This window comes from Scomber scombrus, chromosome 15 (genome assembly GCF_963691925.1).
Source record: "Scomber scombrus chromosome 15, fScoSco1.1, whole genome shotgun sequence".
Lineage (NCBI taxonomy): Eukaryota > Metazoa > Chordata > Actinopteri > Scombriformes > Scombridae > Scomber > Scomber scombrus.
In genome coordinates, this window is record NC_084984.1 from 16,028,274 (window position 1) to 16,051,367 (window position 23,094).

Below are 23,094 nucleotides of genomic sequence, written 5' to 3' on the forward strand. Positions count from 1 at the left end.
AACCATTTAGTGCAGCCTGCGTGTGTTTGGTGTTACCTCCTCCTGAAGAGAGTGTCTCTGTTTCTTCACCTCCTCTAGTTCAGCTTGTAGCTCTCTGATCTGAGAGATATCGTTGGAGGACTGGAGAAGAAGAGAGGGGAGAAAGTGAGAAGGATTTTATTTGCTTTGTGTGATTAATGTGCAGCGTTTAACAGAGATCCACAGTGTCAGACCTGTGCTATGAGCGCTTTGTGCTTCTTCATGAGCTCATTGAGGTCTTCCTGGTCCTCCTCGAGCCTCTTCAGCAGGTCCACCTTCTCATGCTGCAGCAGGGCCAACTGCTCATCCACCTGCACACACACACACACACACACACACACACACACACACACACACACACACACACACACACACACACACACACACACACACACACACACACACACACACACACACACACACGGACAGAGGAGAGAGACTCAACTTTTATGCACAAAGCGTCCGATCGAGTGTGTAATTTCCTCTGATAAAATCCTGTGTTTGCCCTCACTCGCTGTTACAGTTTCAGTCTGATTCACTCAATAAAATCTCTCTAAATGGAGGCCTCTGACTGACTTGCTGCCAAAATCCAGACAAGAGAAAAAGAATGGTGATAATAATATTCAGCAAACCTTTTTTTTAATGTGCAAAACTGTAATTTTGTGAGCAGTAGTGTGTAGATAGTATGTCCTAACCCTCTGATTTGTGGAATAGAAAGATCTGCAGAAACAACCCATGACTCAAAGAACTATTCAACCTCATCTGCATTAACCTTCCTTTCGTCCTCCCAGGTCAAATTGACCCCGTCTGTTTTGACTGTTCCTTCTTTCCTCCCTTCCTTCTCTCTTTCTTTCCTTCCTCTCTCTTTCCTCCCTTTCTTCCTTCCTTCCTTCTGTCCTTCCTTCCTCCCTCCCGCCTTCTTTCCTTCCCTCCTTCCTTCCTTTCCTTCCTCCCTTCCTCCCTCCCTCCTTCTCTCTTTCTTTCCTCCCCCTACCTTCCTCCCTTCCTTCTTTTCTTCCTTCCTCCCTTCCTCTTTTCGTTTCTCCCTCCCTCTCCTTCCTTCTTTCCTCCCTCCCTCCCTTCCTTCCTTCTTCCTCCCTTCCTTCCTTCTTCCTCCCTTCCTTCCTTCTTCCTCCCTCCCATCCTTCCTCCCTCCTCCCTTCCATCATTCCTTCCTTCCTCCCTCCCTTCCTTCTTCCTCCCTTCCTTCCTCCTTTCCTATCTTCTTCCTCCCTTCCATCCTTCCTTCCTCCCCCCCTCCCTCCCTTCCTCCTTTCCTCCTCCTTTACATCCTTCCTTCCTCCTTCCTCCCTTCCATCCTTCCTTCATCCCTCCTTTCCTTCCTTCTTCCTCCCTTCATTACTTTCTTGACTCAAGGACAACAGGAGGGTTAAACTATTTAAACTCTATATTTTGCTTTACATTGGACAATGTTTATTACTCTCATATAAAAACATGTCATAACTGAGTGTCAATCAAAGCTAAGGCAACGAAGGACAGTTTAAATGACTACAACTGTATTTAAGTCTTAAACTGTTGCGTGTATTATTTATTCCACTTTAATTGTTTGTGTTTGGCGATGTAAATACAGTGTTACCTCAGGCTGAGTATTCAATTAAGAGAGTCACTGTGTCAATAATACAGACATTTTTGCAATATTTCTAATTCTCCTGTTACATTTTAGGAGGTGGAAACTCTAGTAACATCATATTAGGTTATTCACCAAATTAAATCTGACCTTTGCAGTTTCCTTGTAAACAAACAAAAGTAGTGCTGACATTGTGTTTTTCCCTAAAATGCAACCTTAAGGTCTAAAAAAATCTTTAATGCATTTCCTTCCTCATCGCAGAGCAAATTCTCTTCATATTTTAAACCCTGCATTGTTTACATCTGTGTTTACCAGCCTGCAGTCTTCTTTCTCTGTTCTTTTATGTCTTTCTCAGCACAATACAGCCATTTTTCAGGAGTGTGTCTCACGCTACATGTGAATGTTCGTCCTCATGAAAGTGGCGCTCCATGGTGCTACTAGGGGTCAGAAACATATCAACTTGCATTTTACTTGTAGTGTACATGTGTAACTGTGACCCAAAGCTAGTTTTTACACTTCAAGTCGACAGTCGTCCATCTCGTGGTAAACAGCAAATTAACTGTACTTGTATAGCACTTTTCTAGTCTTCAGACCACTCAAAGCAGTTTTACACTACAAGACATGTGGACTGGAGGAAGCGGGAATCGAACTGTCAATTGTCTAATTAGTGGACGACCTGTGTTACCTCCTGAGTCACAGCCGCCTCATGTGTCTAACAGAGTCGATACTTCTCTGTGTTCAACTCCGCTGTCCACACAGGCCACATTTCACCTTCGCTGTACATGTATAACTGTGACCCAAAGCTCATTTTTACAATTGCAGTCGGAAGTATTTCCTCTAAATAGAGATCGGGTGTTGATCTCTGAGCGTGGGTGACATAGACTCAATCCTGTGCCTGACACATCCTCTATAAACACAGACTGAAGCTAGACATTCTGTAATATCTGACATATGAGTGACAAGTGAAAGAAAACTACCATAATAAGGTTCCTTCCTTCCGTCTGTCCTTCCTCCCTCCCTCCTTCTCTCTTTCTTTCCTTCCTCTCTCTTTCCTCCCTTCCTTCCTTTCCTTCCTCCCTTCCTCCTTCTCTCCTTCTTTCCTTCCCTCCTTCCTTCCTTTCTCCCGTCCTTCTCTCTTTCCTCCCTCCCCCCTACCTTCCTCCCTTCCTTCTTTCCTCCGTCCTTCCTTACCTTCCTTCTTTCCTTTCCTTTCCTCCCTTCCTTCCTCCCTCCTTTCCTTCCTTCCTTCCTTACCTCCTTCCTGGCTCCCTCCTTTCCTTCCTTCTTCCTCCCTTCCTCCTTCCTCCCTCCCTCCTTTCCTTCCTTCTTCCTCCCTTCCTTCCTTCCTCCTATCCTTCCTTCTTTCTCCCTTCCATCCTTCCTTCCTCCCTCCCTTCCTTCCTTCTTCCTCCCTTCCTTCCTTGATTCGAGGACAACAGGAATGTTAATCATCACCTGTCTGTATACACTCACCATACTCTTCTGTTTGCAGATATTCTCCAGTTCATTCTGAGTGTTGTCCAGCTCCTGGGAGAGTGTCGTCTGGATGTTCTCAGCCTCGAGCCGCCTCGCTTCGCACTCCTCAAGCTAATTAAAGACATGAATGTTCCACAAAATTAACAGAAGGGGACAGTGCAGATTGTTTGTGGCAGCCAGGTGAGCGTGCAGGTGGGCGTACCTGGCAGTGCAGGCGTTCGATCTGCTCCTTGCTACCGTTGGGGAGATTCTGTCCCGGACTGTCGACGGTGGTGAGCAGCAGCTGGGCGTCAGCCAGCAGAGCATGAGTCCTCTTCAGATCTCTCCTCAGCTTCTTCTCCACATCAAAGTCTCTGTGCCCTACCTGAAAAATGAGAAAGGTAACGTTAACCATTTAAAAAGTGATCACAACAACAAAATAAATGCAGGAAAGTGTTATTTGGAAGGAAGAAAAATCACATTCTTCACTCTAAATCCTTTTAAAAGACTTGAGTTGTTTGCCAGCTTGGCCACAGACCAGGTCCTGACCACTTGTTGCTAGTCTATTTACAACTATGCAGTGTCATTGACAGAGCACTTAATTAGCCGCTGCCTCTTTGCTGCATATGCTTGTTTTGTGGGGCCTGTAATGTAAGAATGACATATTCATCACCTCGAGACATTAACCAATAATAATGAAAATATACGACATGTCAAAGTTGGCCAGACGCTCATTCAGTCAGTCTCTGCAGGAATAAACTTCACATAAACACATAAACACAGAAAAACAAAAAAACATGACACACCCAAAACTGTCAGGCTTATATTTATATTTTCTTTGCACTTGTGAAGCAGCTTCTAACTCTGGCTTTGTCTTCAGACCAGAATCTGACTTTTTAACACTTGTTTTATGCACTAAAAATAAGTCCATAAAAAGTTATTTTTAGGACTTCCGGTATGGCGTTGAGGGGGTGAGACACGCACTACAGAGCTCCCAACGGACTTGTGAAATAACATTGTTGTAACATCAACCTGGTGTTAAATTTGCGTTTGTGGAACCATATGTTTAAGAAATAACTTTAACTGAGCTGTATGTTACTGCTGATATGACGAGTGTCAAGCATAAATCTTCGCAGCAAACTTCGGCACGGAAAGCTACTCTTGCTAACAAGCTTTCAGCAATGGCAGCGGAGGACAAGGCTCATGAGGAAAATATTGTATCCATGCCTCAACTCGTGACTGAACTTGATAAGCAGAGGTCGGTTCTAAAGGAGGACATCTCCATGTTAATTCAAGAGTCACTAAAACCTATCCAGACTTCGGTGGATGCTGTAAGGGATACAGTCAACTCGTTCCAAGCCAGACTAGCATCAACGGAGGCTATAGCGGGTGAGAATTTTGAGCGCCTGACTTCGGCTGAGGCAACCATAAAGTTTCTGCAAGTGGCTAATCAAGAGCTGATAGATCGGGTGGATGATCTCGAAAACAGATCGCGCAGGACAAACTTGCGAATCGTGAACGTTCCGGAGGGCAGTGAGAATGGCAAAGATCCCGTTAAATTCATGGAAGAGTTACTCATGGACTGTGTGGGGTCGAGTGTTTTCACTGAGCGCCCTGAACTGGAGAGGGCTCATCGTGCCTTAGCTACTAAGCCGGCGAAAGATAAGCCTGCTAGAGCATTTGTGGTGTGCTTTCGAAGATTTCAACAGAAAGAAGCAGTGTTATATTGGGCGAGGAATAATGAGGTTAAGTTCAACAATGCTACCCTTCGATTCTATCCCGACCTGAGTGCTATCCTGGCGAAAAAACGCAAGGCGTTCAATGGAGTTAAGCGAGCATTGTATGAGAAGGGAGTGAAGTTCAGCCTGATGTATCCCGCTCGTCTGAGAGTGACTTTGGGGAAGGAGACGCTTACGTTTGATTCACCGGACGACGCAAGGGAATTCTACAAGAAGCGCATTCTTGGGTCCAACGAGGGAGAGGAAGTGTTGGACTAATACGAACTCTGAGGAACTGACCAAAGTTACACGAAAGCGAGGTACTCTGCTACTGATAAGCAGAGTCGCTTCTTTTGGTAAGCAAAATGTATGGCACTTTTATAATGATGTAAATTTATAATTTGGGACCTTTGTAGATGATGCGGTTCTAAGGTGATGTTCACCGGTAAGGCATCTTTAGCGAGCCTGCAGTTTATCCCATCCTGGGATCTAGACATAGGCAGTTCACGCGCTATGGGTTTCAGTTTGTGTTGTGTGGGGGGAGGGGGGTTTAGGGGTATGGGAAGTTGCGTCTTTGGTTTTTATGGTGAGTCAGTTATGTTAAACACACCTAGCCTACCAGTTGTATACTTTTTATGAATGATAGGCTTAATCAAGTATCAGGTGAAGCAGTCAGATTGATAAATTGGAATGTCAGGGGATTGAATGGGCCTGTGAAACGAGCACATTTAAAATGTTTGAAATGTGAAATTGCTTTTTTGCAAGAAACTCATTTGTTAGTGAAAGATCAGCTCAGATTAAAGAAAACATGGGTGGGGCAAATATTTCATTCAAGATTTGACCATAAGTCTAGGGGGGTGGCTATTCTGATACATAAAAAAATCCCTTTTAGCCCAACAAAGGTAATAGAGGATGTACAGGGCGATATGTTATTGTAGTAAGATCTTTATATTTTAAGCCTGTCATACTGGTGAATGTTTATGCTCCCAATTGGGACGATGAAGGTTTCATAGAAAGACTGATAGCAGCCATGCCAAGTCTCAATTCCCATTCTCTCATATTTGGAGGTGATTTAAATTGTACAATTAATCCATCTATAGATCGTTCGAATCCGAAATCTAACTCTCCCTCCAAAATGGCAAGGAGATTGTCAATGTTTATGGATCAGGTGGGATGTATCGACCCATGGCGTTTTTATTTCCCCACAAGCAATACTTATTCTTATTTTTCCCATGTACACCATACCTATAGTAGAATTGATTACTTCTTTATTGATAGTGCAATGTTATGTTTTGTTAAAAATACTGAATATTCATCTATAATTGAATCTGACCATGCCCCGGTACTTTTAGATCTCTCTTTCACACACAAAAGCACTGAATACACTCCTTGGAGATTGGACACTTCTTTATTGAAAGATAAGGGATTTATCCAAAGGATCTCATCAGCCATTGATGATTTTCTTACATTTAATGATGGTGATGAAGTGTCTCCTTCTGTTTTGTGGGAGACACTTAAAGTGGTCATTAGGGGAAATATTATCTCATATAAATCCATGCTAAATAAAAGCAGATGTTGGGAGCAAGAAAGATTGATCAAAGCTATACAGCTGATAGATAGGCAATATTCAGCCTCTCCATGCCCAGAACTGTACAAGGAAAGAGTGGAACTTAAGGCTAAATATGAGTTATTGGCATCGGAAAAAACTGAAAGGATGTTGTTAAAATCACGAGGTATCATGTATGAACATGGGGGAAAAGCGGGTCGGCTTTTAGCCCACCAGTTAAAAAGCAGATCATCTCAGCAACATATCTCATGTATTATTAAAGATAATGGGGAAGTTACAGTTGATCCTGGAGAAATTAATGACGCATTTCAAGCATTTTATGCAAAGCTATATTCATCTGAGGCTCCTAAAGACAATACAGTTATGGAAACATTTTTCAACAATTTAAAAGGTGCCCAGAATTAATGCAGTCAGTAGAGCAGAATTAGAATTGGATATAAGGCACACTGAAATTGCGGACTCAATTAGGTCCATGCAAAATGGAAAGGCACCGGGTCCTGATGGATACCCAATTGAATTTTTCAAGACATTTTCTGAGCAACTAATTCCACTTTTACTAAGGATGTTTGACTTCTCAAAAGATAATGGTACTTTACCTAGGACTTTAACAGAAGCCTCCATAACTTTACTATTAAAACCAGGCAAGGATGGAAAGGAATGTGGGTCTTATCGCCCTATCTCTCTCCTCAATTGCGATATTAAGATATTGGTAAAAGTTCTTGCACGCCGTTTGGAAAGAGTTATGCCAGAGGTGATTTCCCCAGATCAAACAGGTTTTATGACTGGGCGTCACTCTTTTTCTAATGTGCGTCGCCTTTTAAATGTGCTATACTCTCCTGCATCCAGTAGGGAGGCTGAAGTTGTCATTTCTTTAGATGCTGAAAAAGCATTTGACAGGGTGGAGTGGAGTTTTTTGTTTGAGTGCTTGAGCAGGTTTGGTTTTGGCCCTAGTTTTAGGTCATGGATTGAGCTTTTGTATTTTAGCCCAAAGGCTTCAGTAGTCACCAATAGGAATTGTTCAGAATTCTTCTCCTTAACAAGGGGGACACGTCAGGGATCGCCAATAAGTCCACTGTTGTTTGCTTTGGTTATTGAACCTCTTTCTATTATGCTTAAGTTAAAGCAGGAAATATGTGGAGTTCGGAGATGGGGACTGACACATAAGGTATCGTTATATGCGGATGATTTATTATTGTATGTGTCAGATCCTATAAATTGTATTCCCCATGTGCTGAACATATTGCAAACATTTAGTGTATTTTCTGGGTATAAATTGAATTTAACTAAAAGTGAGTGTTTTCCTATAAATGCCTTGGCCCGATCTCTTCAGGACTCAGAGTTACCATTTTGTATGTCCAGAGATGGGTTTAAATACTTAGGTATTAATTTGACTCAAACCTTCCCTGAATTATACCATAAAAACTTCACTCCACTAGTAAGTAAAGTAAAGGCTGACTTCCAGAGATGGAATGCCCTTAATTTGTCTTTGGTTGGTAGGGTTAACTGTATTAAAATGAATGTCCTCCCTAGATTTCTTTATCTTTTTCAATGTCTTCCCATTTTTTTGGCCAAAACATTTTTTCAGACTTTGGATGGGTATATCACATAATTTATTTGGGCAAGCAAAGCTCCTAGAATTCAAAAGAGATTCATGCAAAGGCATCGTGCCACTGGAGGCCTGGGGTTACCAAATTTACAATTTTACTATTGTGCGGCAAACTGCCAGAAGATACTTTATTGGTGTCAGTCATCTGATATGGATTGGTGTGAATCTGAAAATAACTCTTGTCTTTCGACATCACTCCCAGCTTTAGTAACTTCTAAAATCCCTCTAACTATTTCAACACATACTTCAAATCCAACGGTCATTAACACTTTGCGGATTTGGCAACAATTTAGAAAACATATGGGTTTACCTAATTTCTCCATTCAAGCCCCAATATGCAATAATCATTCATTTATTCCAGCTAGACTAGATGCTACTTTCTTAGTATGGAACAGGCAAGGTCTTGTCAGATTTAAAGATCTTTATAAGGAAGGTATATTTGCAAGTTTCAGTGATATATGTGAAAAATGTAATCTCTCCCGCTCAAGTCAGATTTGCTTACCACATTTTGCTTACCAGATTTTAGATATTTTCAAATTCGCCAATTTATTCGTAGTAACACGACTGATTTTCCAAATGAACCAGATCCATCTGCCTTGGAGGATATCTTGGATTTGTCTTCTAATTTAAAGGGACTCATCTCCAGAATTTATAACATTATTACTTGCCATGGTGATAATATTTTGGATAAAATTAGAGCAAAGTGGGATGATGAACTGGGAGAGGCAATACCAGATGGTATATGGGAGGAGGCTGTGTGTAGGGTCAATGGGACTACGTCCTGTGCTCGGTTAAGCCTAATCCAGTTTAAAGTTTTACATAGGATGTACTTTTCTAAAGCTAAATTAGCAAAAATATACATAGGCATGGATGAAACTTGTAGCAGGTGTCATAGCGCTCCAGCAACTTTGACCCATATGTTCTGGTCATGCCCATGCTTGGATGACTTTTGGTCAGGCGTATACAAAACATTATCAGAAATGATAGAAATAGAATGTGAGCCCAATGTGTATACCTCAATTTTTGGAACAGTACTGGATGACCAGATAGGTCGTTCGAGGTACAAAGATATATTAGCTTTTTCCACTTTGATTGCTAGGCGGCAAATTCTTTTACTTTGGAAATCCCCAAAACCACCAAAAGTGGCTGTATGGTTGACTGATCTTATGATGTATCTTAAATTAGAAAAGATAAAGTATGCACTTCCAGGGTCCAATGAACGTTTCTATGGTATCTGGAACGCAGTAATTACATATTTTGAAAAACTTAAGACCCTTCCTGACATTTCCTAATGACATGCAATGCACTAGGACACTGATGTTATGGGCCTGAAGAGTTCTGCAAATACTTTATTTTTATTTATTTATTTTTTTGTATTTCTACTATGTCTGTAGGTGTGTGATCGCATGTGTATTTTTAAATTTATTTTTCTTCTATTATGGTATTTGATGGTTATAGGTGTACTAATGACTCACTAATGTATTCTGTTTGGTGACATTTGAAGACGCATAGGGGTTCTGTTGGGGAGGGAGGGTGGGAAGGGGGGTTATATTTTGTAAAAGAAAGAAAACAAATTGCTTTTCCTTTCACAATGTAACCTTGTTGTTCTTGGTTAATAAAAAGAGGCTTAAAAAAAAAAAAGTTATTTTTAAAAAATAAACAAAACCACATTGATTTGTTAGTTAAGACTAGCAGGAAAGCTGAAGCTGTGACAGCTAGCCATAACTAAAGCTAATTTACTGTTTTTTCCCCGAATGTTGGATGTAATTGAAAAATAGCAGTAGCAGCAATAAATAGCAGCAATAAAGCAGTAACTAAATCAATTAATAATGAATAACGATCTATCTATCTATCTATGTTTATATAATAAGACTTTAATTGAGCAGTTTAATGTCGTGTACCTGGTCACACAGAGTTGCGATGAGTCCTTCCAGGTCGTGCTTTTCATGAATTACCATCTGTTTCTCCTCGTACTCTTGCTCCAACTGCATCTCCAACTGCCTCAGCTGCACGCACACACACACACACACACACACACACACACACACACACACACACACACACACACACACACAATAAAGATAAATGATCAGTCTTTAAGGTGCTTTTATTGTCCCTGACAGGAAGTTTTCCCCTGCAGCAGGATGCATAAACATAAGAATGAAAACATCATCATCTGTAGAGGAGAAGAAAAAAAACATTAGCACAAACTAACAAAGGCCTCACAAGTGTCATCTGGTGAATAAATCAAGCAGAGTTTGATGGTTTAAACTTTCTGCCAGAGGGAAGAAACTTATATCCCTTATAGAGGAGACAACCTGCAGGTCGCATATTAAGTCAGCTCGTAGTGTATCGTTAATAAATTTACATAATTAAAATGATGAATAAAGGTCTTTGGGGAAATATCAGAAATGCTCTTTTGTCTCAGCCAGAGAGAAGGGGGGGTTGGTGTTTGATTGACAGTAGCTGAAGGGGCGTGTCGATGTCTGTGTTTGATTGACAGCAGCTGGAGGGGCGTGTTGGTGCCTGTGTTTGATTGACAGCAGCTGGAGGAGGCGTGTTGGTGTCTGTGTTTGATTGACAGTAGTTGGAAGGCATGTCGGTGTCTGTGTTTGATTGACAGTAGCTGGAGGGGCATGTTGGTGTCTGTGTTTGATTGATAGTAGCTGGAGGGCGTGTCTGTGCTTGATTGACAGTAGCTGGAGGGGCATGTTGGTGCCTGTGTTTGATTGACAGTAGCTGGAGGGGCGTGTTGGTGTCAATGTTTGATTGACAGAAGCTGGAGTGGCATGTCGGTGTGTGTGTTTAATTGACAGTAGCTGGATGGCGTGTCAGTGCCTGTGTTTGATTGACAGTAGCTGGAGGGGCGTGTTGTGGTCTGTGTTTGATTGAGAGTAGGTGGGGGGGGGGCTTGTCGGTGTCTGTGTTTGATTGACAGTAGTTGGAGGGATGTGTTGGTGTCCGTGTTTGATTGACAGAAGCTGGAGTGGCGTGTCTCGTTGTGTGTTTGATTGACAGTAGATGGAGTGCGTGTCGGTGCCTGTGTTTGATTGACAGTAGCTGGAGGGCGTGTTGGTGTCGGTGTTTGATTGACAAGATCAAAAATGTCATATACGTTTTATCTCATTTTAACTAAGTCACACCAATTTGGCAGCCAATAAATATTATATTTCATTCATTTTTCCTTCCCAAACATATTATATCTAGTTAAAATTTACAAATTATTTTCAGTATTGCCCTGTTTTGGCTTTCTGTGATCAGACTGTTCTCTTGGGGATGACCATGAACGTCTAGTCGGTGCCCACATCTCTGAAAACATTTGCCAATTTTAATTATTCTAACACATCGCCCACATGTATTAAAATTGAATAGGTATTTTTCTGGCCTGAAATAATAACACAGTAACAGTTTTATAACAAAAAAGTATAATAATTGTAAGTCTGGCTCAAAATTTCCACCACCATTGTACTTGGCTAAATCCAGACTTTTAATTGGTACTCCACCAATAACCTCTGACTGACTCCAGTTATGAATGGTACCATGATTGCATTGTGTCGCCCTACCCTTCTCTGAGAAGACTTGTGTACATCCTCTAACTCCTCTTCTTTATCCTCCAACTCTTTCTGATGGATCTGCTTCATCCTCTCCATTTCCATCTCAAAACGCATGTGGATCTAATAGAGAAAAGAGAAAAGAAGTAAGAAATGAGGTGGAAAAAAAGCAGCAAGTAGATATATATTGAATGTGTCTGTGTGCATTTGTAAGCACCTGTTGCTGCTGTTGTATGTTGGCAGTGAGCTTGATGACTTCCTCCGCTCTCTCGCTAGCTTGGCCCTCCAGGAGGCGAAGCTGTTTCTTGAGGTCAGGTAACGAATCCGTGGCAAGATCAACCGGCAGGCTGAGGTCACGGATCTGAGCGCACAACTCCTCCTTCTGTTTCTGCAGACGGCCCACCTCTGACTGGCTCTCCTGCAAAACATCCACAAAGATAGTAATACAAGAATAATGTGTTCAATCTTCAACTTAGAAATATTTGCTTTTTCTGGTCCTCTGGTTACTGCAGCGTTTTCAGAGCCAGCACAGGTTAAATAGCTTAATCTCGCTCAGGGATATTTTGGCAGGTTTCGCCACATGGGAAGTGAAACTAAAGCACGCCAACACGTAGGAGCACAGACACAAAACAAAAAAAATAAACAGCAGTCCACACAAAGTTATGTAAACGAAAGAGAGGAGGGATGGAAAATCTGTGTTGTTCTTAAACACAAATACAATCTTATAAAAGTTGTGACATTGAATGATTTAATGAACAGTCATTTGTTTTAATTAATAGAAAAGTCTTACAGCTCCACAACATGAATCAATCATTTTATATTAACTATAAATTAAACAATAATTACAATGTGACTCACAAAGGACACTTTTTGAAAAAAGGGGATCAAAATCGATGCAGCACAACCAGATATAACTCCACCTCCAACAGTTTGGTCAGAGACTCGTGCCAATTTCTTTTCCTAGGATGGTAAAGTCATGATCCACCATCCTCATCCTCTGATTGGCTAATACTTGTTGCCTTTGTTGGTTGGATTGGTTAGGTTTGTAGCATGAGAAGTGAGATTGGTGAGGTTTAGGGTAAGAATATTAGGGTATTAGGATAAGACATTCAGTGGTAGAGTAAGCGAGCCATGACTTCGCCATCCTGGGAAAAAAACATATTGTGTATGTCACTCGGGCGTGTGATGCTAGTGGTCGCTAATGCAGCTTTGAGCTGTTAGCCTCCAGCTACAGAGGTCTGCTAACCTCACTTTTTTCAAACTCTACATCTCCCTGAGTCATTTTTTATTATTTTGAAAAGGTTTTGTACTACTTTTATATACATAGAACAACTAGAAACCCACAATGATGTAGAAAAATCAGTGGCGTTTCCCGCGTAGCTCTCCAGCTCTACGAAGCCTTTAAGCCTTCTTTAGCTCCTTGTTTTGGTTTTACTTTATATTCACAGTTTTAAGTCTTAATGCTTTCCTCAGCTTTGTTTGTGCTTTGAAGCTGTGTTTAGCTTCTAACTTGGTTCACACATTATTCTAAGAAAGTTAACCTTATTGCTATCCATGTAGTCACACAAACAAACCAGCCTAAATAAGCCTTTTGTTATTGTGTTTCATATTTATAGCTCCTTCAAAATCAACTATCTTAGTGTTAATATCTTATTTTGGTGTACTAAAGCTTCCAGTGATTGTAGCTGTTTTGCTGTTCTCTCCTACTTTCCTAATATTTTTCGTATTGCCCCCCTAGTGGCCGAAATTAATTACTGCAGCTTTAAACCTGCAATATATGTTGGGTATTTTTGTCTGCTTTTTTCTCAAGAGACACATGTTACAGTTGAAACAGTTGCTTATTTCCACATCCAGCAGTTACGGAGCAACATTATCTTTAATTTGGAGTCGTGTTTCTGTCCACCTGCTGAATGTAAAGCCAAAATTCACTCTGAAAACAGCGTTATGAGAGCACTGAGAGTTAATTAAAACAATAAAGTTGCAGCCGGACAGCTCAACAATGAGCTGAAACTCACTATAAAGCTCCGTAAAGCTGAGAGGAAGCTGCAGAGTCACTTATGATAATACAAAATATTGATTATAGCTGCTTTAAAGTTTCATATATTCACATAGATTCATCTGGAAAAGCTTGAAATCAAACTTAACCTTTGTGTCGTCCTCCCGGGTCAAATTGACCCCGTCTGTTTTGATTGTTCCTTCTTTCCTCCCTTCCTTCCTTCCTTCAGTCTGTCCTTCCTCCCTTCCTCCTCCTCTCTTTCTTTCCTTCCTTTCTCTTTTCTCCCTTCCTTCTTCCTTCCCCCTTTCTTCCTTCCTTCTGTCCTTCCTTCCTTTCCTTTCCTCCCTTCCTTCTTTCCTCCTTCTCTCTTTCTTTCCTTCCTCTCTCCTTTCCTCTTTTCCTTTCTCCCTCCCTCCCTCCTTCTTTCCTCCCTCCCTCCCTCCCTCCTACCTTCCTTCCTTCTTTCCTACGTCCTTCCTTTCCTCCTTTCCTTCCTTTCTTCCTCCTCTCTCCCTACTTTCCTTCCTTCTTCCTCCCTTCCTCTCTCCCTCTTTTCCTTCCTTCCTTGACTCGAGGACAACAGGAGGGATAAAGCCATGTATGTGTCCTCTTGACGTTTTTGATTATTTTCTTTTTTTTGTATGAGGAGGATTTTCTTTAAGTCCCTCTTCACTTCCTTCCTCTCCCTTCACACTTCCATTTAGTCTTATAATTGAATTCCTTTTATCCGTCTCCAGTGAAGCCATCAGATCTCTCGCTGTTTCATTCTGCTCTTCATGAAACATGGCGTGACGTTAACCTTTCAGTTCGGCCACGAGCTGCCAAAAGCATCTTTTTTTTCGAGCGTGTGTCAAACATTGTAATGACTTCACACTGTTTGTCATGGCTCGGCTGTCTTTGACTCATCGATCTGTCGGTGAAATCTGCGTCATTTTACTGGCGTGACACCATTTCATGAATCATACGTGTAAAAATGTAATTTCCACCACAGATTATTATGTGCTCTTTTTTTTTTTTTGCAGGTGTTGAATGATATAATGATAGCTATTGAAGTTTTACCTTGAAGTGCATTATTTTAACCCTCCTGTTGCCCTCGAGTCAAGGAAGGAAGGGATGAAGAAGGAAGGATGGAAGGGAAGGAGAAGGAAGCAAAGGAGGAAGGAAGGGAAGAAGAAGGAAGGAAAGGAGGGAGGGAGGAAGGAAGGGAGGTAGAAGTAAGGAAAGGAGGAAGGAAAGGAGGGAGGGAGGGAGGAAGGAAAGAAGGGAGGAAGGAAGGAAGGAGTGAAAGGAGGGAGGAAAGGAAAGAAGGAAGGGAAGAAGGAAGGAAAGGAAGGAAGGAGGAAAGAAGGAAGGAAGGAGGGAGGAAAGGAAAGAAGGAAGGAAGGAAGGATGGAGGAAGGGAGGAAGGAAAGGAAGGAAGGATGGAGGAAAGAAGAAAGGAGGGAGGGAGGGAGAAAGGAAAAGAGGAAAGGAGGAAGGAAGGAAAGAAGGACAGAGGAAAGAAGGAAGGGAGGAAGGTAAGGGGGAGGAAAGAAAGAGAGAAGGAGGGAGGGAGGGAGGACAGATGGAAGGAAGGAAGGAAGGGAGGAAAGAAGGAACAGTCAAAACAGTTGGGATCAATTTGACCCGGGAGGACGACACAAAGGTTAATTGTACAGATGAAGGCAGCACTTTCAAACAGGACTGCACTGTGTGATGCTTCCAGCTCTTATAATAATAAAGTTTTGTGTGTGTGTGTGTAAACATCACTAAACATACAGAGTTAACACAAACACAAACACACCTGCAGGTTGTGGCGCAGCGAGTATATTTCAGCTCCCAGAGCGATGTTTTCCTGGAAGACTTTGTCCTTTTGCTCTCGCTCATTGTCGGCTTCCTCCAGGGCTTGAGTCAACTCGCTGTCAAACCTGTAACGCACAAAAACACTTCAGTGCTTTAGGGGTGAAATGCTGCAGAATTTACATTTAACAGTAAACACAACATAATGCTTACTGTCAAATAGACAGTAGAAGAACTGATGTAAAAAAAAATATGACAACTCTAATGTGAAAGTGTTTTAATAATTGAATAATCATCACTTTTTAAAGCTTCTTTGAGAGGATTTGCTGCTTTTCTTTACTTTGCATCATTGTAAACTGAATATATTTGGCTCCTGGATTGTTAGACAAAACAAGAGATTTGAAGACATCATCTTGGACCCTAGACAAATATAATGGAAATGTTTCACTGTTTTCATGATATTTTGTAGACTTTTTGGTTAGTTGGGTTTAGTTTAGTTTGATAATTAAACTGAAATACACATGTATAAACAAAGTAAATAATCATACATTCTTGTCTTCTTTATCTCTGTTAGAAATAGTGACAAACCAAAAGGGAAAAATAAGAAAAATAACAGCAAATAAATAAATATGTGTCTTTCCGAAAAGGGTTAGGCTGAAGCACTGAAACATCCACCTTTTTTACATTAGTCATTCAATAGATCCCAATGTACATAAACAATTAAGCGATTAATGGAGACAATAGTTGACAGATTGTTAATTGCAACCTTATCCGAGTATTTTAATGATGGTCAGCTGCTGATAAGATACTTTTATTTATACACATAAAGACACAACTGTCTAGTTTACACACAATATACAAACTGGAAAATGCATTCATTATTTATTTTTGGTGCCAAAGAAGCTCAATAATCATAGTAATAACATATATATACTATAATATATACATACAGCAGAAGCCTACTTCATCAAAATAGTGAAGGTTCTGGTTAAAAACTATTAAACTGATCAGATTAAATTATCTGATGTTAATTAAAGTTTAATTTGGAGAAGTTAACGCATGCAGATCCTCTGGAGAGAAGAAGTCTCACTCTGTTGGAGTTGTTTAAACTGCAGAAACTCTCTGATTGTACCGTGAAATGTTCATTGTCACATTTCTAACAGAGTTGATATGAATGTTAATTATAATCAAACACTAAAAGCAACAGCTAGTGATGTTTAACCATGATAATGAGTGTGAATGTTTTGTTTGCTACAACTCGTTGGAAATAAGAAAGAGGAGTTAATGTTAGAGTTTAGTGAATTTTTGTATTTTCCACCAGTGCTCCCAAGTCATTTTTCACATTTGCACACTTTAATTTTCCTTCATATATGAAGTGAAATGCTGTACTGTAGAGGCCGGCTTTGCAGCAGACTTAAATGGACAAAACCCAGTAAAGTAAAGAAAGGATCGGCTTATTTTTAAGGTTTATTTGAGTCAATACCAAACCATTAAATAATGTTCAGACTGGCTCCAATACGATTGTTAGGATTGTCTCCAGAGATCCTGATGATATGATAAAGATACTTTAACCTTTGTGTCGTCTTCCTGGATCAAATTGACCCTGTCTGTTTTAACTGTTCCTTCCTTCCTCCCTCCTTCTTTGCTCCCTCCCTCCTTCTCTCTTTCTTTCCTTCCTCTCTCTTTCCTCCCTTCCTTCCTCCATCCCCCTTTCTTCCATCCTTCTGTCCTTCCTCCCTCCCTCCCTCCTTCTTTCCTTCCCTCCTTCCTTTCTTTCCTCCATCCCCCTTTCTTCCATCCTTCTGTCCTTCCTTCCTTCCTTTCTTCCTTCCTTTCCTTTCCTTTCCTTTCCTTCCTCCCCCCTCTCTCTTTCTTTCCTCCCCCCTACCTTCCTCCCTTCTTTCTTTCCTCTGTCCTTCTTTCCTTCCTTCCTTCCTTCCTTCCTTCCTTCCTTCCTTCCTCCCTTCTTCCTCTCTCCTTCCTCCCTCCTTTCCTTCCTTCCTTCTTCCTCCCTTACTTCCTTGACTCGAGGACAACAGGATGGTTAAATATACAGTATGAGAGGAGCATACGGACACACACCTCCTCTGTTTGCGGTCCAGTTCGTGCATGCGGCTCTGCAGGCTGTCGGTGAGGACTCGAGCATCCTGCAGGTCAGAGGTCACGCGGCGGCCGTGTCGTTTCAGTTCTGTCACACTCCTCCTGGACTGCTCCAGCTGGGTCTGCAGGGCGGCCACCTACACACACACACACAGAGTCCTATTATCCTCAGACATTTAATCTCCCGTCAGTGTTGTGGCGCACGGTGGAGCGTCCTGTCTCACCTTGGTATCGAGCTGTTGTCGTGTTTCTCTCTCTGCCTCCAGTTTCTCCTCCGTCTGCTTCAGCCGTCTGCGGACGAACTCAACCTCCGTCTGGCAGCACTCCAGCTGCATGGCCAGCTCGCTCTCTGTGTGCAGAGGAAGGAAGGACGAGACTTTGTCAGAGGTGATGAGAAGGGTCACGGAAAAAAATCTCAAACCTAAGATCTAATTATGTGCAAAAAGATCACACATTGTTATTGAAACTAAACTTGTAGAACAGCAGCGTCAAACATGAGACCCGTGGGCCAGAACCGGCCCGCTGAGAGGTCTAATCAGGCCCACTTTCCTTCCTGTCTTCTTTCCCTTCCTTCTTTCCTTACTCTCTTTCTTTCTTCCATCGCTTTTTCGTTCCTTCCGTCCTTCCTTCCTGTCTTATTTTCCTTTCTTATGTCTTTCCTTCCTTCCTTTCTTCCTTCCTTCCTTCCTTCCTTCATTCCTTCCTTCCTTCCTTCTATTTTTCCTTCCTATCTTCTTTTCCCTTTTATCGTCTTTCCTTACTTCTTTATTTTCTTCCTTCCTTCCCTCTTTCCTTTCTTCCTTCCTTCCTTCCATCTTTTCTTCCTTCCTTCCTTCCATCTTTTTAATGGTCCGGCCCTTGTGAAGCTGCACTAAATGAGCTAAATGTTGACATCAGAATAAGCTCATAATGAAAACACTAGTATGTAGATGTTAGTTCCTTGTTTTAGTGGATATTTGCTTATTAACACTAAACGCATGGTAGAGCTGAGGCTGATGAGCTTTGCACATATTTGTCCAAGAGTAAAAGTCAGGAGATTAAAGCTACTACAGTTTATCCAGAGAGGAACATAACAATCAAAGTCGACCTCATGGTGGCGCTAGAGGATGAAGTCATTAGATCATTACGTCATCTGAATGTCAACGGGTACAAGATCGATTTCCGTTAAAAGGATTGTTATAACTTTGATCTCTTGACTTTTCATTAAGTTTAATTTGATGTTAGCATTTAAACTCTATTGGAAAATCTTTACATGATTTCCAGTTAAAAACTCCTTATTCATCTTATAATGGGCCTTTATGCCGCTGTCTGTGTCTGTCTCTGTCTGCTACATAAACAAACTTTAGTAGGATATAGCAGGATTTTAACACTTTTTACTCGTTCCTTACTGCAAATGTCTACCTCTCAAAAGCATCTGTATCTGGGTCAGTTATGTGTTTTTGTGTCTATGTGGTTTAGTTTAAATTTAAAGGGGTTAAAATGTGAAAATAAACGTGTAAATAACTTGCACACATTCCTTTTTTGTGGACCCAGCATCAAATTTCTGCTTTTAATCCATTTTGAGAGAATATATTAGAGTATTATGGCAAAAATGTCTAAGTGGTGTAACCATAAAAACTTTGTACCAAATAATTCAACTTGCTTAAAAGCAGTAAATTCTCAATAAAACACCATATCAACTGGTTTGGCATAATCTTACATTATATCTTTTTATATTAAATAAAGGTAATGGAATACAATTGTTCTAAATATTACATTTCATCTGGGGAATCATGGAGATCAGGAAACATTTACATTTTTTACATGAAGTAATTATTAGTATAAGTCCACTTAAATACACTGTAGGTGATAAAATATGTAATATGTATCATTCTTTTGTGGTTACACCATTTGACATTTTCAGGAGCATTAAGTCTTACTTTTGGTAAAACTATTTTTAAAGATATTTTTGAATTTTTCATCTTGCCAACCCTTATTTGTCACTGACCCATATATATAAGAACCCAAATCAGATCGGGAATGTGCACATAAACGTCAGCAGGCGTGATGAGCTGATGGTATCTTGTTGGGAAAGTAAAAAATTGCTGCAACTGAAGCCTTCAGGGCAAGTTGAAGCCCTGATTTTTGACTTGCAGGCAGCATTTCTAGCTACTACATCACGTTTTTGGAGCTTTGACCATATTTAACATCTGAAATCATGTAAAAAAATCACAAAAAAGCTGAAATAGGCCCCATTAAATTTAGCCAAACTACTCCACAATCCCTCCACGTCCCTTAAAAATGAGAACCACTGGATTAAAGTCCCCTAAAAACAGACACACGAATGCCACCCAATGACGACAAGCCGAGCATCATCTCCTCCTTCTTCTTCTTCTTTACCTGTCGCTGCTCCTCTCTGACTCTCAGCGATCTGGACTTTCTGTTTCTCCTCCTCCAGCTGCTTCTCCAGCGTTTCCATGGCGACTTTACACTGGTCTAGACGAGCCTGAGGTTTTTTAATAGGAGACAAAAAAATAAAAAGACAGACACGTTTATATAAAGAAGGCACAATATAACTCAAAGTGTGTGTGTGTTTGTAAGAGAAAAGTAATATAACACACAATACAACAAAAAGAAGAAGGGAGGAGGAAGAGGAAGGAGGAAGAGGAGTGTCATCACCACTTTATTACTGCAGTTAATAGATTACTTTACGTCTACCTGCAGGTCTTTGTTCTCCCTGCTGAGCCGAAGCCTCTCTGTCCTCTCCACGTCTAGAGCCTGACCCACTGCGTCGCCACGGAAACGCTCATCGCTTAGCTCAGATGTCACGGCCGTAACCTACACACAGGATCACAATATGAGTGTGTGTGTTTAAGTGCCTGTACTGTGTGTGTGTGTTTGTTTGTGTGTATGTGTGTGTGTGTGTTTTTTTAAGTGCATGTACTGTGTGTGTGTGTGCGCGTGTGTGTTTAAGTGCATGTACTGTGTGTGTGTGTGTGTGTGTGTGTGTGTGTGTGTGTGTGTTTAATTGCATGTACTGTATGTGTGTGTGTGTGTGTGTGTGTGTGTGTGTGTGTGTGTTTAAATGCATGTACTGTATGTATGTGTGTGTGTTTAAGTGCATGTACTGTATGTGTGTGTGTGTGTGTGTGTTTAAGTGCATGTACTGTATGTGTGTGTGCGTGCGTGCGTGCGTGCGTGCGTGCGTGTGTGTGTGTGTGTGCTGCAGTACACACCTTGGTCTCCAGGCTGTCTGCAGCCTGCCTCAGATCATTCCTCTCTTTCTCTGATTTCTCCAGGCGGCGTCTCAGAGCTGATATCTCATCCTGACAACATGAAGAAGAAGGAAGATCTCAGATCTCAGACTCAGGAAGGGAGGAAACATCTTCTAAATCTTCTCAGTGTTTTAAGACATTTGTTTTAATGACTTGTTTTGTTTGTGTCTTCTCTCTCTGTGTGTGTGCATCCCACCTGTTGCTGAGCAGAGATCAGTCCTGGATCTTATTATTCTGACTAATTAACTAATCTGTTTGTTTCCTTTTATTTTATACTTTGTTCACTTAAAGCAGGTGTGTCAAACATGCAGAGGGGTGCAATCCGGCCCACTTTCCTTCCTGTGTTCTTTTCCTTTCCATCTGTCCTTCCTACCTACCTTTTTTCCTTTCTTTGTTCCTTCCTTCCTTTCATCTGTCCTTCCTTCCTTCTGTCCTTCCTTCCATCTGTCCTTCCTCCCTTTCTTCTTTCTGTCCTTCCTTCCTTCCATCTGTCCTTCCGCCTTCCTTTAGCCTGTCTTTCCTTATTTCCTTCCTTCCTTCTTTCCCTCCATTAATTGGTACTGTGACTCCATTTAAGCCCATGTGTGCTCCAAATAAGCCCATGTCATGATTTATTTACTAAATATAATCAAAAATATTGATTTCAAAGAATTAAAAACAGCAATATATGTATTCAGTAACATGTTAAATATTAAAAAAAATGAGAAAAAAACCTTCCTGACTTCAGATGTAACCTCCTTTGTAATCATCAACATTTTCATCAGTAACTGTAACAGATTACACTTACATTTATTTTATAATTATATTACAGGTAACTAGTTACTCCCCAACACTGGATACTTCTTTATAATTCCACTTCACTACATTTCAGAGGGAAATATTGCACTTTCTCACAGAACTGTTAGCACAGCTGTTTACTATTCTCATTTAGTGAGTGTTATTATATATTCAGCATACAACACATACATAAGATAGTGTGCAAAATCAATATTTCAGGTGTAATATCAGGTCAACTGTGCAATACACCTTTTCAGCTTAAAATAAATAATAATAGTGTAGTATTAATATCACACTCATATTACTTGTTGTACTAACTTATTATTCATTGTTCTTTATTTTTTCTATTGATGCTCTTTCTATTTTTTACTTTCCACTTTGCTGCTGTAACACTGTAAAATCCCCCTTGTGGGACTAATAAAGGAATATCTTAGCTTATCTTATTATCGTTTTATAAGTTAAATTAAGAAGACACACACAGGGAAGCAGGAAACTTCCTTATATGGTCATAACAGTACTGATAGGTCGCTCAGGTCTTGTGTAGTTATTAGAACATTAAAAATAAATACCCTCAGACACACATACTGTACATGTACATATACTGTATTTACACTGTATATTTATACACATATATTTATACTCAACTGAAAGAAACATTCGCACAAGTATATAAATACCCGATATCTAAATAGATGATTAGAAATAAGAGGCAATGCTTCAAGTTGATCTCTTACGATTTAACAGCCCTACTGACCTACATTCACAGCTGAAAATAACTGTGTGTGTGTGTGTGTCTGTGTGTGTGTGTGTGTGTGTGTGTGTGTGTGTGTGTGTGTGTGTGTGTGTGTTTGTGTGTGTACCTCTTTGGCTCTGAGCCTCTCGTTGTCCATGTTGACGTCCAGCATTGGACGGACTCGGCAGAAAAGTTTCCACCAGCTCCACTTGGCAACGATCCTCAGAGCCCTCAGGTTCCTCTGCAGACACCTGACTGCCATCTGCTGCACCTGGAGACACACGCACGCACGCACGCACGCACGCACGCACGCATGCACGCACGCACGCACGCACGCACACACAACATTACATCAATACATTTTATTCTGCCGTGATGACAGTTTGTATTTCCTGTTCTTCGCTGTGCAGCATTTCTGAGCAGCTGCACCATAAATTCACTTCTTTAAGTAAAGTTAACGTACAGATTAGAGCTCTAAGTGCAGCGTACGAACGCGCACACACACACACCTTGAGTTTTCGGTATTTCTGGCGGGCCTGGTGTCCCATGCAGGACGCCTGCAGATAAACGAGCCAGCCGGTGACCTGCTGATCCCTCTGCTGCTCCAGGTAACGCAGCACACCTCGCTTCATGAACACCTGAGACACACACACACACACACAAAGAGGGGAGGAGGATTCATGAGTCACAATCAGCTGGTTTTTAATGCTCTAGTTGTTTGATAAGAGCAGCGTCTTCTCACCCTGCTGTCTCCGACCACAACGCTCTTCTTCTCCAGATCCAACTCGACCAGCAGCTCCTCCACCGCCTGAGACGCAGAGGAAAAAGAGAGGAAGAGGAGAGGAAGAAGAGAGGAAGAAAAGAGGAAGAAGAGAGGAAGAGAGGAAGAGGAGAGGAAGAAGAGAGGAAGAGGAGAAAAAGAAGAGAGGAGGAAGAGAGGAAGAGGAGAGGA

General features: G+C 41.2%; 1 protein-coding gene across 1 annotated transcript in view; it reads right to left on the minus strand.

Annotated features, from left to right (window-relative positions):
• Window positions 1-23,094, minus strand: part of LOC133995750 (unconventional myosin-XVIIIb) — a 51,699-nt gene that overhangs the window by 16,975 nt on the left and 11,630 nt on the right. Inside the window, exons 8-23 of the mRNA XM_062435224.1 lie at window positions 22,885-22,950; window positions 22,652-22,780; window positions 22,270-22,413; window positions 20,594-20,683; window positions 20,076-20,195; window positions 19,758-19,863; window positions 17,603-17,727; window positions 17,361-17,515; window positions 15,283-15,406; window positions 11,721-11,921; window positions 11,516-11,626; window positions 9,854-9,958; window positions 3,285-3,446; window positions 3,080-3,193; window positions 213-329; window positions 37-120 (exon numbers count right to left, since the gene is read on the minus strand). Coding sequence (XP_062291208.1) covers window positions 37-120; window positions 213-329; window positions 3,080-3,193; window positions 3,285-3,446; window positions 9,854-9,958; window positions 11,516-11,626; window positions 11,721-11,921; window positions 15,283-15,406; window positions 17,361-17,515; window positions 17,603-17,727; window positions 19,758-19,863; window positions 20,076-20,195; window positions 20,594-20,683; window positions 22,270-22,413; window positions 22,652-22,780; window positions 22,885-22,950 — 1,953 coding nt within the window. The remainder of the gene's footprint in view (window positions 1-36; window positions 121-212; window positions 330-3,079; window positions 3,194-3,284; window positions 3,447-9,853; window positions 9,959-11,515; window positions 11,627-11,720; window positions 11,922-15,282; window positions 15,407-17,360; window positions 17,516-17,602; window positions 17,728-19,757; window positions 19,864-20,075; window positions 20,196-20,593; window positions 20,684-22,269; window positions 22,414-22,651; window positions 22,781-22,884; window positions 22,951-23,094) is intronic.